The sequence below is a fragment of the Anabrus simplex genome, chromosome 5, assembly GCF_040414725.1.
Source record: "Anabrus simplex isolate iqAnaSimp1 chromosome 5, ASM4041472v1, whole genome shotgun sequence".
NCBI classification, from domain to species: Eukaryota; Metazoa; Arthropoda; class Insecta; order Orthoptera; family Tettigoniidae; genus Anabrus; species Anabrus simplex.
Genome location: NC_090269.1, coordinates 343,282,323 through 343,299,034, shown reverse-complemented (window position 1 = coordinate 343,299,034; position 16,712 = coordinate 343,282,323). Strand labels below are relative to the sequence as shown.

Genomic DNA, 16,712 nt, shown 5'->3' with positions numbered 1-16,712 from the left:
CTGAATGGTTGTGGGATAGTTGGTACGCTGCATTGAGTTTGTTACACCTTTCTAGGATGGATGTACCGTCTCTGGGGTGGACCCATTCACCAAGATAGTGGAAGCGATTGACTCTCTCAATCGTTCCATGTATGGTCGTCAAAGGGGGGTTTCCGGGATGCTGAGTCTCAAAGTACGTAGTTTTGTCATACGATATGTGTAATCCTGCCTTCACCGCTATCTCGTGCAGGGCTTCGATAGCAATGACAACATCCTTAGAGTTGTTGGTAAGGATTGCAATGTCATCTGCGAATGCTAAGCATCTGATCTCAATCTTTCGGGTCCCGGCTCCAATGGCAACTGGTTGGATTTCTAGATTCCTCAGTGTACATTCCCAGTTCTTGATGACTTTATCAAGCACTAGATTAAACAGAATGGGTGAGAGGCCATCACCCTGTCGTACTCCAGTTTTTATTTTGAAACTCCGAGATAGTTCTCCCCTGAACTTCACCTTAGATGTTGTATCCGTAAGAGTGTTGGATGAGGGTGCGTGTGAAAGTCGACGAAAACCACAGCAATGTTCATACTCCTTACTTGTTTTAGTTGGAGAATGGTTTTTAGGTTGAAGATCTGCTTGGTACAAGACCGTCCCCACCGAAATCCTCCTTGATATTCACCAATCGCTCGATCACATTGGCTTTCTACATTGTCCAGTAAAATCCTTGACAGCACTTTGTATGCTACTGACAGCAGAGATATCCCTCGGTAGTTGTTGACATCACTGCGGTCACCTTTTTTATGTAAAGGGTGTATGATAGCTGATTTCCAGTCATCAGGGATCCTGCCAGTCTCCCAGCAGTCGATCAAGATCTGGTGTATGGCCTCTGTGATCATATTTCCACCTGCTTTTAGAGCTTCCGCAATGATGCCATCTTCCCCGGGTGCCTTGCAGTTCTTAAGATGTCCGATGGCATTAACAACATGCTGCATTGTTGGTGGGTTAGATGGGAGGTGTATCTCTGGAGGATCTTCAACAGGTAATCTTTCCGTGGGCTCTCAAAGTAGTTTGCCAAAAGTTCCAAGTTCCGGCGGTTACAGGTGACCAACTCCCCATCTGTATACTTAAAGTGAAGACATTGTGGTTCATAACCCGAGAGTTCCTCTTTGAAGGCCCGATAAAAGTTTCTGGTGTTGTACATTTTGAATTCTTCATCTAACTTCTCCAGTCTTGACCGATTGCAAGATCTTTTCACATGTTTGATGGTCTTACTCGACAGTTTCCACATCTTCTGAAATTTTCCCAGTCTTCCTTTCGTTTAGTCGAGTACCACTTCATCCACGCTGCGGCGCGCTCATCAACTGCAAGATCGCATTCAGTATTCCACCATCTATGTCGTCTCTTCCTTCGAGGTTGTCCGAGGTTATTGGTCGTTTCGCATATGGTGAACTTCAGTTGGTTCCAGTCTTTCATATATTTTTGCAAGATGTCAGTTGCAAAATGTTCTTTATTCTCTGACAGGATATACTCTACACAGTTCAATTAAGCGCTTGCCATTGGTGTTTGTTCGTCTATGTGCTGTGTAGGGTCCCAGTATAAGTTGGTACTGTCGTTCTTTTCCCAGTTGAGCGTTGAAGTCACCTACGAGTATTTTGACATGATGACCGGGGATCTTACCGATCTCGTCTTCTAGCATCTGCCAGAAACTTTGGACCTTTTCAGGGTTCTTCTTATTGTCATCATTAACTGGAGCATGTGCATTTACAATAGAGTATCCCTTGTTGCCACATCTTAGAGATAACACAAGAGATGCGTTCGCTAGCTGATGTAAATCCGATGACAGAATCCATTATATCATGTCGTAGTAAAAAAGCTGTACCAAAAACGCTGGAGCCATGTGTGTTCTTAGACACTTTTTTCCACTTGATTACTCTATAACCTTCTGACTCAAAAGCCACATCATCAGTAAATCGGGTTTCTTGGACTGCTGTTATTGCAATTTTGCGCTTATGCAGGATGTCAGTCAATTGCTTAAGTTTTCCGGTTTTACAGAATATTGATGGTTCCAAAGTGTGTGACAGTTTTGGGTCTCAATAGGTTGGTGATATTGATGAACTACTTTCCCCGCACGATGAGGTCAGGCTCCCCGGAATCTGAAGGCCTGAATGTACCACCATTGTTGACGGGAGATTGGATACTCGCTGGGGTAGTGACATCTGCGTCATTGTTTATCATCGTATGCGAACTAGTAAAGAAATTTACTAGGGGAGAAGACTAAACGCCTTCGGGTTTGGCCACTCCAAATCTTATTCAGGAGCGTTGTTTACAATGGGGTCGCCACTCCCAAAGGGATTTTAGAGCTACTGCCAGCAATTATTTAGGCCGCTCCTTACATGGGGAACAGACGCCCTTGCAGCCGCCCCTGACATGGGAAACAGACGCTGCTGATGCCAAGCTGCCTCTTCCGCAATCTCCACCATTCAGAAGTCCATCTTCTCTGCTGTACATTCCGTTGAGGGCTTCACTCATAACCCTGAGCTGGGACTGTTACCAGATGCTACACACTGGGTCAGTGTGCTCTGGAACTCACATAGGCAGGGGCGCCAATCCCTGGGCAGGGCTACCTCCGAAGAGGGTCCCTACCTGCTACCTATTATTATTACTTTTCAAGTACAATCCTTAAAATATATCAGCATCTAATTCCTCATCTTCCAAAACATCCCCATCATCATCTATATTAGCCAAACAATCCTCAATATCATGCGTGATAAACTTTAGCGGGCCTCTATTTCCACTCACGTGTGCGCAGTAAGATGATGCAATAGCAATGTCGTGAGAAAGACGTACCTTGAAAATATATCAACTGGAGTGCCATCTTTTGCTCAGTGTTGTTATTAACAGTACAAGGCATAAACACCCAATGTCCAGATCAGTAGAAACACCACTTAGGAAAATAACATTAATTTAAATAAGCGACCCCATAGAAACTGTGGGCTTCGTGAATTTTTGGCAAAATTCGGCCTGTAAAATCTACGGACTTGGTAGCAAGAGTGTTAAAGGAGGTTCACAATGATTAAGGATGAATTCATTACAGACTTTTGTACAAGTTTGTAAGAAGGATGAATTCAGTTACATTGTACGGCCATCCTCAAAGCAATAGGTAAACTGAACAAATATCCATGTAGTTTGACCATGTCCCTAGCATAACTCTCGGACTCTGAAGTATCAAGACTCATAATTTTACTAACCATCATTCCGTTCGAAATGTGATTGTCACATATGTAAATAGGCATGTCTTTAGTCCTAAATTCTGCCTAAGTATAAACCATCACAAATAAACTAACTTCTTACAAATGAATTATTATTTTTCCACTCTTAGCAAATAAAATAAAACAGTTCTATACATACCAATCATGTGTTTTCATAATCAGAAGTTAGTTTTCAGTAAAAATGTATAACAGGATGGCAACTAACCATAACTCTGAAAATGTATAACTTTTAAGTGATCGACTGACTCTAGGGATAATCTCAAGAATAAATTTCATTCTTTATGTCAGCTTCTCATTATCCAGTTTAATGCTTCAAATGATAACATTCATATACATGCAATATGTAAAAGTTGGTCCTAATCTAGCAATTTGTAAAAGTTGGTCCTAATCTACAATGTGAAAATGACTAGCAATAATCAACGGAATGATAACAATATCTTCATTGGGGCAATTAAGTTACAGAGCATGAACCATCAAAGGTGGTGCATAGTTTTCCCATGCAAAATTTTTGTCTTTTGAAATTGAATATGAGACACAGTTGCCTGAAAGCAACATGATTGGCCAACGTAAGAAACTACAATAATGTTTAAGAGCCTGTTTTATATAGTTGCCGTGATGTCATTAGTCCACCACAAGACCTGTTTCCGCTCAATGTACCAGTACTCAAGTGTAATGTTTCCTCAGAAGCAACCAGAATCCTGTTTGTTAAGGAGCTTAGGCAATCAACTGAGATTCATTCATTTACTCAATCTCTTCAAACCTGTATATAGGTAAACATATATGAACGAACAATTAGTTGCATTTATAGAAAATTAATTTGAAATGAAAAGCAAATAATATATTAGTACTTACACTTAATGACACAAAGTTGCCACAAATTATAAGTGAGCATCGAGCTCTTGTTAAGGCAACACACAACCGCTGTGTATCCATTAAGAAACCCACACCTTCGGTTCGAGCACATGACATGATAACTATATCACATTCCTGACCTTGGAAACTATCAATGGTGTTGACTGTTATACTCCAGTTAGAAGGCACAGTTCTGAAATGAAAAAAAGTTTGGTCAAACAACTGTACACAAATATAATTTAAGATCTGTACCTCTTGTTCCTATAAAGTAACATATCATTGTATTCAGAATTATACACATAAACAATTATTTATTTCCTCCTCATATTTCTTTATGCAGACTGTGTTTGGCTCCATGGCTAAATGGTTAACATGCTGGCCTTTGTTCACAGGGGTCCCAGGTTCGATTCCCTGCAGCGTCAGGAATTTTAACCATAACTGGTTAATTCCCTTGGCACAGGGACTGGGTGTATGTGTCTTCTTCATCATCATTTCATCCTCATAACAACATACAGATCTACTATGGACGTCAAATTAAAAAGACCTGCACCTGGCGACTCGAAGACCTCACAAACATCCCGGCACTAAAAGTCATATGCCACTGCATTTCATTCAGATTGTTGCACTTTCAGTATACTCTCTTCAAGCCCCTACTACCAAACACCGTAAATCCCTAATTACACACAATGGAACACTGACGGGTCAATAAGGGAAATGGGAGATGAGAGAAATAGAAATTTGTTTCTTATATTTCATTTTCCTTTGCTAGATAATATTGCTGTCAGTCAGGTTTGTCTGTGTCTTCCCTCCCCTCCCCCTGCCACTAGCCATTGTGTGCATTCCTATTCCCATCCTTAATTTCTATATGTATACTTGATGGTTACAAGAAATGAAATTCATATTTCAAAGTCTATATTGACTGTAATATCGCAATTAGAAATAAGTTTCAACCTATTCAATACTATATAATGTAATCTTATAGATTATTTGATTAACATATTATATGATTATTTGTGTTATTATGTACATGTTTTGGCTCACTGAGCTGTCATCAGCATTGGAAAAGACATACAAATGAGTGCACATTATTGAATATTAGTTTATAAAGTCTTATATAAGACTACTTAACATAAAATATGTATTAAAAGCTAGTGCAGTAAAATATGATGTAATGAGAGTGTAATGAGAGTAAAATCTTGTGAATAAAAATTATTAGCTCCATCCAATGAAATCTTTGTTTCATAAATATAATCTTGCTGTAATACTGTGGCTGTCTGTATATAGTCAGTACAGAATTTAAATGTGACTAGAAATTATTCTTCGTAACTGTAGAAGGTGTCTGGGTAGGTCATGTAATTTTGTATGAATAGACCTAAGAATGCAGGAACTATAAATTAATATCTTACAAGTGAAGCTTCCACAGTGTGAAGAATTATTTAATTTAATTTCCGGGTTGAACCGTGTTGTACTTGTACACATATCACGTACAGTTTGCCGACGTTTCGAATACATTGCAGTATTCTCTGTCAAGGCGACTGAAATACCCCTACTCGATCCGAGGTAATCAGTCTCCCAGGCAGAAATTACACTACTAGAGTGGCCTTGATCTTGGCCTTTTATATCCAAGCCTTTCTGGCTGACGTAAGCCCTGGCTGTCTCGCGAGACTTCTGGAAAGTATATGTCACAGCCAGGTAGTGGGGGCTTGCCCACGCTGTTATGTAATGGGGTTGCGGCCCGTGTGTTTATGTTGTGGTCTGTATGTCTTAAACTATGAATGATAGGCATCCAAGAATTACTGATTTTGTATCCTTCTTCTAAATTTATGTTGTTCGGATGTGTCTTGATTTTGATAGCCTCGCGGATTTTCCTTTCCAGATTCCAAGGGATAGCTGCTAGGATCTTGGTCTTGTCAAATGATATTCCGTGCCTAGTTTCGTAGGAATGCTTGGCTACTGCTGAAATATCTGTGTTTTGGTTCTTGGTGTGACGGATATGTTCTTTTAGGCGGGTGGAGATCAGACGTTTTGTTTCACCTACATAACAAGCTCCGCAGCTACATTCAATGTGATACACTCCAGGGGCCTGTAATTCTATTGTGTCTTTTACTGGTGGTAGGTAACGGGCTAGCTTACGGTGAGGTTTATAGATAGTTTTTATGTTGTATTTGTCCAGTTTCTTGCCGATCCTGCCTGTAGTGTTTTTTATGTACGGCAGTATCGTTGTTTTCTGGCGGGTCAGTTCTTCTTTCCCGTTGTTTTCTCCTGCGGCAGCCTTTTCTTTGTTCTCTTCTGATTTTTTAAGGACTCGTCGGATGTTATTGAGCGAGTGTAAGGGTTTCCGTGAGGTGTTCCTTTTCTTCCTCGAGGTGCTCTGCGTCAGATATCGCTATGGCCCTGTTCACTAGTGATGTTAGGACAGCCTGCTTTTGTGAAGGGCGATGATGAGACGAGGCGTGTAGGTACCTGTCTGTGTGAGTGGGTTTCCTGTATACTGCGCGACTCAGCGTCCCATTGGGGTTACGTATTATTAGCACACCCAGGAACGGTAGTTTTCCGTCTACTTCTATTTCCATGGTGAACTGAATATTTACATGTATGGAGTTGAGATGGTCGAGAAATAGCTGTAGGTTATTGCTCCCGTGAGGCCAGATTACAAAAGTGTCGTCCACAAAATGGAGAAAAGATTTCGATTTCAGGGCAGATGTAGCAAAGGCTTTCTGTTCGAAGTGTTCCGTATACATGTTTGCTATTATTGGAGAGAGTGGCGACCCCATCGCGGCCCCTTCTGTCTGTTCGTAGAACTCCCCGTTGAAATAGAAATAAGTGGCGCTAAGGCATTCTTTAGCTACTGTTGACAGGTCTTCTGGAAGTTTCTGGTCTAACAGCGGAAATACTTCTGTTAGCGGCACCTTGGTGAAAAGTGACGTGACGTCAAAGCTTACTAATAGGTCCGTACTTTCAATTGATTGGTCCTTAAGGAGCTGGATGAAATGTCGGGAGTCCTTCACGTAGGTTTCAGTGTTTCTCTTGGAATCTGGAAAGGAAAATCCGCGAGGCTATCGAAATCAAGAAACATCCGAACAACATAAATTTAGAAGAAGGATACAAAATCAGTAATTCTTGGATGCCTATCATTCATAGTTTAAGACATACAGACCACAACATAAACACACGGGCCGCAACCCCATTACATAACAGCGTGGGCAAGCTCCCACTACCTGGCTGTGACATATACTTTCCAGAAGTCTCGAGAGACAGCCAGGGCTTACGTCAGCCAGAAAGGCTAGGATATAAAAGGCCAAGATCAAGGCCACTCTAGTAGTGTAATTTCTGCCTGGGAGACTGATTACCTCGGATCGAGTAGGGGTATTTCAGTCGCCTTGACAAAGGGCAAACTGTACGTGATATGCGTACAAGTACAACACGGTTCAACCCGGAAATTAAATTAAATATAAATTAATATGTTAAAAACAAATGATTCATAATACATTGTGATAGATTAGGAATGTGTATTGAATGTCTACTCACGTCATGGGCTAGTGGAGAATTGTATAATAAAAGCTACATGTGCTGTTATCCAGCACAGACTGATCTGGCAGAGTGTGTCGGGGAAGGGGGGCAGGCACAGTGGGATGAGACAAGGTTCGTGGAGAGAAGGAGTTAATGGACTATGAAAAATAGATGAACGCGTTGAAGGTGACTGAAATCACGTTAAATTTGGTTTGAAATTATAACTGAAGGTTTCTTCTAGAACATTAATTCTTTCAGATATTTCATTAAGGTTAAAGTTAGGATTATTTTTCTGATCTACGAAGCATGTTTTTTAAGTAAGTACTGTTTTCAGATATGGCTGCTGCAGAACTTCGGTCATCGTTCAGATCATGCACGTTTAGTACATACATCTGTAGGCTAGCCACAAACACCATTACAGAAGCATTCACCCGTATTTACGTTTGTCTGTGTGTATTGAAAATGCCTGTGACAAGAAACAGTCCCACCAAGTGTGAAGTACGTGCTGAGATTAGTTTTCTATATGCAAAAGATGTGAAAGATGTTGAAATTCATCGGCAGATTAGTCAAGTATATGGAGAACACACTATGAGCGAAGGAATGATAAGAAAATGGGTTAGAGCATTTAAAGAAGGCCATACTAATTTCCACAACGAGAAACATAGGGGGTGACTGTCTGTCATTACTGAAGATTTGGTGCAAAAAGTTGATGCAACGGTTTGAGAAAACAGACGCTTTACGATTTCATCATTAAGTCACGAGTTGTCTGAAATTTCAAAGAGTTTTCTTTATGACATTGTATCAGGACACTTAGATTATCGGAAGTTGTGCTCACACTGGGTACCAAGGATGCTGACAGAGGTACACAAAACCAACTGCATAGGCAATGCTTTGACTTTCTATGAGTGGTACAGCAATGCAGGTGATGCATTCATAAGCCAAACTGTCCATCTGATCATCCTCCGTATAGTCCTGACCTAGGGCCTAGTGACTACCATTTGTTCCTGCACTTGAAAAAGCATTTAGGATGTCAGCGCCACAACGATGATGACGGCGACCTAAAAACAACTGTGCTGCAGTAGCTGGCACATCAGGCAGCAGATTTCTATGAGGATGAAAGTCAGAAGCTTGTTTCACGATATGATAAGTGCCCTAATATGCCTGGAACTTATAATGAGAAGTAGTTTAAGATAAAGCCTTACATGTAAAGAAAGAATTGTTTGAAAATCGCATTAATTTTTTTCTCTATCAAAATGGTACTCACTTAACCTCATGCCATACTTTAACGGAATGTTCCATCCGAGTAAAAAGGCAAACATACTTTGACGGATACGCCCATCTGCGCACACTAACTACCAGCGGATGCATATTTACGATTACCAAGCCAGCGAGGTTTGTTCTCTTTTGTTAGGTGCTTTACGTCCCATTGACACAGATAGGTCTTATGGCGACGATGGGACGGGGAAGGGCTAGGAGTGGGAAGGAAGCGGCCTTAATTAAGGTACAGCCCCAGCATTTGCCTTGTGTGAAAATGGGAAACCACGGAAAACCATTTTCAGGGCTGCCGACAGTAGGGTTCAAACCTACTATCTCCCGAATACTGGATACTGGCTGCACTTAAGTGACTGCAGCTATCGAGCTCAGTGGTTTGTTCTCTAAGCGTTAAAATGTAACCAACAGATGTCAGGAAATACCTGAACTTCATCTCTATATCATAAACGGTTAACTCACTCCTGGAATAAGAAAACTAAAATGCACCTAACCATGTGTTATTTTTAAACAAATAGGGCAGTGGTCTGGAGTGGCGTGGATGATGTTATTCACGATTAGCTTGAAAATACTGATGTTGAGATTCACAATGAACGAGTTAGAAGTGAAAATAATTAATCTTCAAATGATATTGGTGAAGGTGAATCTGATTTTATTTCCAGAAAGCCAGCGCCAACAGATAATTCAAGAATTACATAACGTGCAACATCAACAGATAGGAACGTCAGAAATGACTGGAACTGGGAACTTGAAGCTAATAAATCTACTGATGTTACATGTAAGTCAGTTTACGGAATCCACTCCTTGGTAAACCCTTGGTATATCCTTGACACTTCAGGGTCGATATACTCACTACTACCCATAAAAAAGGACTCCAACTCAGAAGAAATTATAGCCATCCAGGCGATGCAGAGTGGTGTAACATGGGACTCTCCAAGGATACCTCACTAGAGAACCTCAAGTAAGAGGTTGCTTTGTATGTTGACACCTACTTTTTTAAGCATTCCATACATAAGGAGACTTCTCCAAACAATAAATGTAGGGTGGAATGCAATAAAAAGTTGTTTATGCAATAAAAAGTTGTTTTTATGAGTGTAATATCTGTGTATATATTGGTCAGCATTTCCATAAAATAACTGGAAAAATAAATAGTATGTAAGGCCACAGTTTTTTTCCAAAACAAATGGTAGGTCAAAGGGTTAAAAAACATGCCTCATATTTCCCAAGATATGTCAAGATATTTTTGTAGATATTTAATCCTTTACTTTTGATAGCATGGTGTAAAATCTTGGTCTATTGATGAGTAAGAATGTTCAAAGCCAGTCATTATGCCGATTCATTGCTGAAAATCAATTATATTTTTGGGCATTGTAATGTTCCTGATATCTACACTGACTGAGCAAATGTCATGGGATAACAGAGCACTGATGCGCAGGTGTGTTGTCTGCATACCACACGCCCCCTGTACCAGCGTCAATTGTATAGGATACCTTGTGAGCAGTGGCTGTGCATGTGACAGGTGTAACATGGAACGTCGTCGTGAGCTGACACCGTTTGAACGGGGTATGGTGGTCGGTGCCCGACGGATGGGAAGTGCGATTTCGGTAGTAGTGCGGGAATTCAGCTTCACACGATCATGATATAGTTGTTGATTCCCATAGGGAATCTGAAATATTTGTCCCGAATGAGTAAATTTATAATACCAATATAAATGGTCCGTTATTGGACATTATAAATTTTCCAGCTAACTCATTCCTGGTAGCCAGCGTTTCACCCTCTTGTGCTAGGTTGGGCTCATCAGTTGGTACTTAGCACACCTACTAAGACGCTGGCTAGTGCATACCGTGGTATAATAAAATTACTCATTCGGGAGAAATATTTCAGATTCCCTATGGGAATCAACATCTATATCATGTGATAGCCAAGCAGGCATCAATTTTTGGTAAAGAGATAAAGTCTCTCATAGTGCATTGGCACTGCCGGTGGTTCCAAGTAGCCTACGCAGTGACCTTTGTGTGTCTAGAGGTGCTCGCTCCACTGTAGCCGACGCTCTGTGTGAAGCTGTTCACCGTGGTGGATACCAACGATACTAATGCCTGGACTGATCTTTTTCCTTTTGCTTCTCCCCGTGTTCCCCAGAAATCAGATAAGGTGCCTAACCAATCTTATGTCGTGGGTTAAACTGAGAGTTTGATGCCGGAATGAGGCCCACTGTGATGCCATACCCTGCGCTTCTTTACATGATCAGAAGTCTCACTCTTCTCTCAGTTCAGTCAATGTCAAGAGCGTGGAGAACAGACTTGCTGACTGTGACGTTCGTGGAGCAATTTGATTGCTTATTTCTGTTGACACTGTCACCACGCCTGATACAACTGTATTAGAAGCCCTTCGTGAGAAACATCCTGCCCACTTAGGTCCAGTCGTTCTTCCGGATCCTCCGAATATATCAACTTTTGTTACTGGAGTGACGACCAGAGAACTTTTTAATGCCATCTCTTCTTTTCATTCAGGATCCGTTGGTGGACTGGATGGCCTTCGTCCGTTGGTCCTGAAAGATCTTCTCCAATGTCAAGAGCATGATTCTAAGGAGAAACTCATAAGATCTTTTTGTGGTTTACTTGACCTCATCATTTCTGGCAGAGTCCCTTTGGAAGCTCGCCCACTATTTTTTGGTGCCTCACTGCTATGAAGAAGAAATGTGGTGACATTTGCCCTATTGCTGTCAGTACCATTTGGCATCGACTGGCTGTGAAAATCTTATGCTACAGAATCCTTACACCAGCTATGGACTTTATCTCCCCACCAACTTGGAGCGTGTGTTCCCAATGGAGCTGAAGCTGCTGTCCATGATGCACGTATTTATTACTCGTTTCCTCATCACTGCCCGAAACCTTTCCTTGGAGAAGAAATTATACTTCCTCAATGTGGAGTTCAACAAGGTGATCCACTCGGTCCTGCTCTTTTCGTAGTTACTCTTCAGTCGATTGTCAACTCCATTAATACCGAGTTAAACATTTGGTATTTGGATGATGGTACCATGGCTGATGAACCTGACTTCGTCCTTTTATCTCTGGATAAAATTTGCACACAAGCTTCAAACCTTGGTCTACATCTTAATTTTTCTAAGTGCAAACTGGTGGAGAAGCCTCGTTCGCCGACCCATCACTTAAGATGGAATGACGTGGCATATGTATGTATGTATGTATGTATGTATGTATGTATGTATTTTTTTTTTTGCTTAACGTCGCACCGACACAGATAGGTCTTATGGCGACTATGGGACAGGGAAGGGCTAGGAGTGGGAAGGAAGCGGCCGTGGCCTTAATTAAGGTACAGCCCCAGCATTTGCCTGGTGTGAAAATGGGAAACCATGGAAAACCATTTTCAGGGCTGCCGACAGTGGGGTTCGAACCTACTATCTCCCGAATACTGGATACTGGCCGCACTTAAGCGACTGCAGCTATCGAGCTTGGTAAATCAAGATCTAAAACATCAAAAACACTGTATAGGCAGTATGTATGAAGTATATTCAACTTGAATCTTAAAATAAGTTCATAGTCCAAATTAAAATCTAACATCGAAAGTAACTGTTTCTACAAATTAAAACAGTCTCATGCTTTAAATCCTTCTTAAAATTAAAACATGTGCCTCTCCTGAAATGTTCATTAAAAAACTTCTATTGTCGACAAGTGTTAGTGGAAGAGGGAAATACTTTGCAAGGTTGAATCCTATGGCTGTACTGAACTGTGCGGAACTTTTCATCTGTAACAATGTAGCACAAACGTGCTAGAAAAAGAAAAGAATCAAACTAATACACTGAGAAGCAAATTACAAAGAATAAATTAGTGAAAAAAAAGAATGAAGAGGGAATGCGCTTATTCTTATTTTGTTCCTTTAGAGTTGACTCCCTTTCTAAGTAACGTGGCCAAGCTTGGTGGCTGCTGCTGTGCATCTAGTGTTATACCTAAGTAATACATTCTGTACAGGAGCTTGGCTAGCTGGAAGTGGGGGAAGAGAAGAGGAAGATTTGTAGCTAGCTGCAAGTGGGGGATGAGAAGGGGAAGATCGAGGGGGAGAGGTAGCTGTGTTCGTAAATGGGATTACCTGGGAAATGGTCCAGAAAAATATATACATTATCAAAAGTATTAAAATGATTACCTTTTGTAGCTTTCCTAAGGATGACTAGGTTTTGCTTAATAGGTGTAAAAGTATGATTTGCCTCACTCATGTGACTACTCATCACCGAGAATTTCCGGTGCTTCTTGGCAATGACATGTTCCAGGTACCTAGTCGTCAGTGGTGTATGCTAGGATCAAGACATGGACTACCACTAGACTTAGGTTACCCTTTTCGATAGTTGGTTTAGTGAACGTCAAGCCTTATGCATTTTGAGCTGATGCCAATAGCCAACAAGGAAGACTGCTTTGTTGTCAAGGCTGCTAAGCTGTTTCACAAGCTACTGCCCTGGCCTCTGCCACTACCAATACTCAACACCTGATCAGTGGAGATGGTAGCCTAAGGTTTAGCAAACTGAAGTCCGTCTTTGTGGCTAAATGGATAGAATGCTTGCCTTTGGTTCGATGGCCCCGGTTCAATTTTCAGAATCAACCCCCTCATACTTTTAATTCTCCTGGCTTGGGGACTGGGTGTTTATGACGTCTTCGCCATTCATTTTATCCTCAATAGATCACCATCAAGCCTATACAGATGTCGTGCACCATTATTATTGTTATTATTATTATTAAATAATAATGTTGAATTTTACAGCGGTCGTACCCATCGTTCACTGGTTGATTGGCTTCCTCAGGAGATCAATCGTGGTGTCCGACCCATGATCATGGGTTCGATTCCAACCAACAAAGGAGAACACTAAACCTGAAAGATTGTATTTCATTTTACAAGATCTGCGTATGAAAATAAGATTATATTACTCCTAAAAGAGCAGCCTTGCACTGTCTTCCTACAAGGATGTAGAAGTAAACGGGAGTGAAATTCCAGCACTCTGTTATCTATATAATTAACTCAGAAGGATGAGGTGAGGAAGTACATACGATGAGTAACGCATAGCTGATAGTTAACAGTGGCGATCTGATGGACCGAAGCCTAGCACACCTATCCTCCGCCAGTCCCCGCTCCTATTATGCATACAGCAGCAAGCCGCGTGCGATGAATCGAAGGGAAGGGATGAGAGCCTGGGCTGCAATTTCAGTCTCCGAAGCCTTGTTCTCAGGAATATGTGCGGCGTTTTTTCTCATTGCTTTTAAGGTTTGTAAATGGAACGACATATCAGATGCTTACATTATAATGTGCTTTAGATCTCCATCGTTCACATTTGAGGCTTGGGCTTCACTGATAGCCTTGGTAGCTCTAAGTATACGCCACTGCTAGTCGTGAAGCTAAGCCCCGTTCGTCCAATACACTGTGCCATTTCATTGTCCTAATTAATGAAATACAGAATTTTAAAGTCGTCATATGCCACGAATAACGCTAAAAAATTTTCGTAAATCAAACGGCAGAAAATACAAGTTAAATAATACGAACAAGTGGAATCAAAGTGGCCGTGACTGAGATAAATGTACCATTTTCAAATTGTTAAAGTCAACAGAGAGAACAATTGAACACTGAATTGAAATAAGCCACGGTGAAGCTCGATAGAGTAATTTTGTGAAGGGAAATAATATTTTAAAACAAGAATATCAAATTTAATCGCTAAAACTGAAGATATTACGTAATCTTATTGCCGTGCATTTCAAATATATGAGATTTAAAGTGAAGTACGAAGAAAGAGATAAAGTACAATAGAATTTATACTGATATTGCATTGAAGGAAAGCGAAAGTTTCTTTTGGAAACACATCTTAAGAAAACACTAATACTTAAAGTGAACCAAAAATAAATTAATGATCATAAGCTACCATTAACATCCTAGAAACATCTATTGCAGATAAATTGATGCAATATTTTAACCATACAAAAACACAGTAATAGTACAAGAAGGCCTTGTAACTAAGAAGATGATATTAACATTGTCTTTGGATATGTTTTTCATGTATGTGCCCAAAATCGTCGTGATGGCTTGCTAAACCAAAGATGGAGTTGACGACTGATGGAATCCAGACGACACGGCCCGTGAATACAAGTTCAATTGCCGAGACTTGTAGATGATGGAACTGAGGTCCATAGAAGGATGGACCCGAGGAAGGATGTAGCAGGACAACTATCCCGGCCACAAGCACATGCAAAATAAGATAAGTTTCGCAATTTACTTTAAAATTATTATGTTATTCTGTCTTGTGGTGAGTTGTTGGTTGATGATGTTTGTGAAGGATAGATCGTTATATCTTCGTGAAGTGTTTTAATACGTAGTTTCAATGAGAGTGAATTAATAGTGATGCATTAAGGAAGTTATAGGTAGTCTTCCAAAATAATTAAATATATCCAAATTTATGTCAATGAAGTATTATGTAGAAGCAATGCCAAAGATAGGGAGTTCTGATGAATGTGAAATACGATACATGTTTATATCAAGTAATAGGTGGGCCGATGACCTTCGATGTTAGGCCCCTTAAAACAACAAGCATCATCATCAAGTAATAGGTTACCGAGTTCATAAATATCGACAACTTATTGCTAAGTTTAAGTCAATATAGGTTGAATGTGGTAATGTATTGATAAGTGAAGTGCATATTGCTAGGAATATGTTAGTTGTTGATCCATGAAATATTAATTTTAATGAGTTGAGAAGTTAATTGAGTCAAGCATTACACTGAATTGAATAAATAATACTTGCATATGCGGCGATATAATTATAAGGAGAAATATGAGGAAAGGAATGTGAGATTATGGAATAATGGTGTCTTGGATAAAGTAGTTGTTGAATTATGATAAATATGAAGACATATAAGGAAAGATTTTCATATACGGTTAATTGATGAAGGATTAGGTAACGCAAATATGGATCAAGGTTATAGTAGATGCTAGTAATGATGTGAAATATGGAAAAACCTATAATATGAATTAATGCCAATTTGATAATGCACTTACGAGTCAATAATAGATTGCAGTCATCAAAAATAATTTCAAGTAACCTACAATTAACACTCAGATGGCAACTTCAAAGAGAACCTCATATTATATTTAGGGTTTAAGCTGATTTAAGCTGAAATAGCAGGTCATTGATAGGAAATACGATCTTAGTGTCTTCATTGTGTTAGCCTATCACTATTAAAGAATTAGGAATTTCATCCATGGTATTCCTTATCGACTCGCAATCAAATGATTGAATTTTATGAAGTGATTTGACATAAATGCAAACTGTCAACTAAGTCATAGAAATTATTTAGGACAATTTTACCTATTTTTTTTTTTTTAGGAAAGTAATTTGAATATGACTATTGATGATTAATAATATATATTTTTTTATTATGGTAAGTAGTCATTGGAAGCTACGAAAGTGAAACTAATCTTATTCTGCGTATTTTTAATCAAATAATTAATTGTGAACATCGGATATGAATGAAATGACCAGAATTAATAATTCTTAGTTAATCTGCAAAGTTTAATTTTCTTATTATTGTGTGATTTCAAAACTTTGAAACATGTTAATCGAATACTTTTTTTTTTCAACATGATGAAGTCTTGAATGTTTATTCTTTAATAAGAAACCTAGAGGATGTGAGAAATAATTTATATATTAGGTCAAGATGATTTTCATTTAATTACTTCAAATCCATGCAAACTTATAGGAGATGAATTATATTTGTTTATGAAATCAAAGCCTTGGAAAAGCTGACATTTTTTTATTGAAGGCTATGATGATCAGGAAGACAACTGAAT

General features: G+C 39.7%; 1 protein-coding gene across 2 annotated transcripts in view; it reads right to left on the bottom strand.

Annotated features, from left to right (window-relative positions):
• The window catches only part of Setx (Senataxin), a 491,296-nt gene that overhangs the window by 23,462 nt on the left and 451,122 nt on the right, over nucleotides 1–16,712 (bottom strand). The window contains exon 19 of one of the 2 annotated variants that reach the window (XM_067147633.2): nucleotides 4,099–4,291. In XM_067147633.2, the coding sequence (XP_067003734.2) occupies nucleotides 4,099–4,291 (193 nt within the window). Of the gene's footprint in view, nucleotides 1–4,098; nucleotides 4,292–16,712 lie in introns of those variants that run through there. The other variant, XM_067147634.2, reaches the window with a different exon arrangement.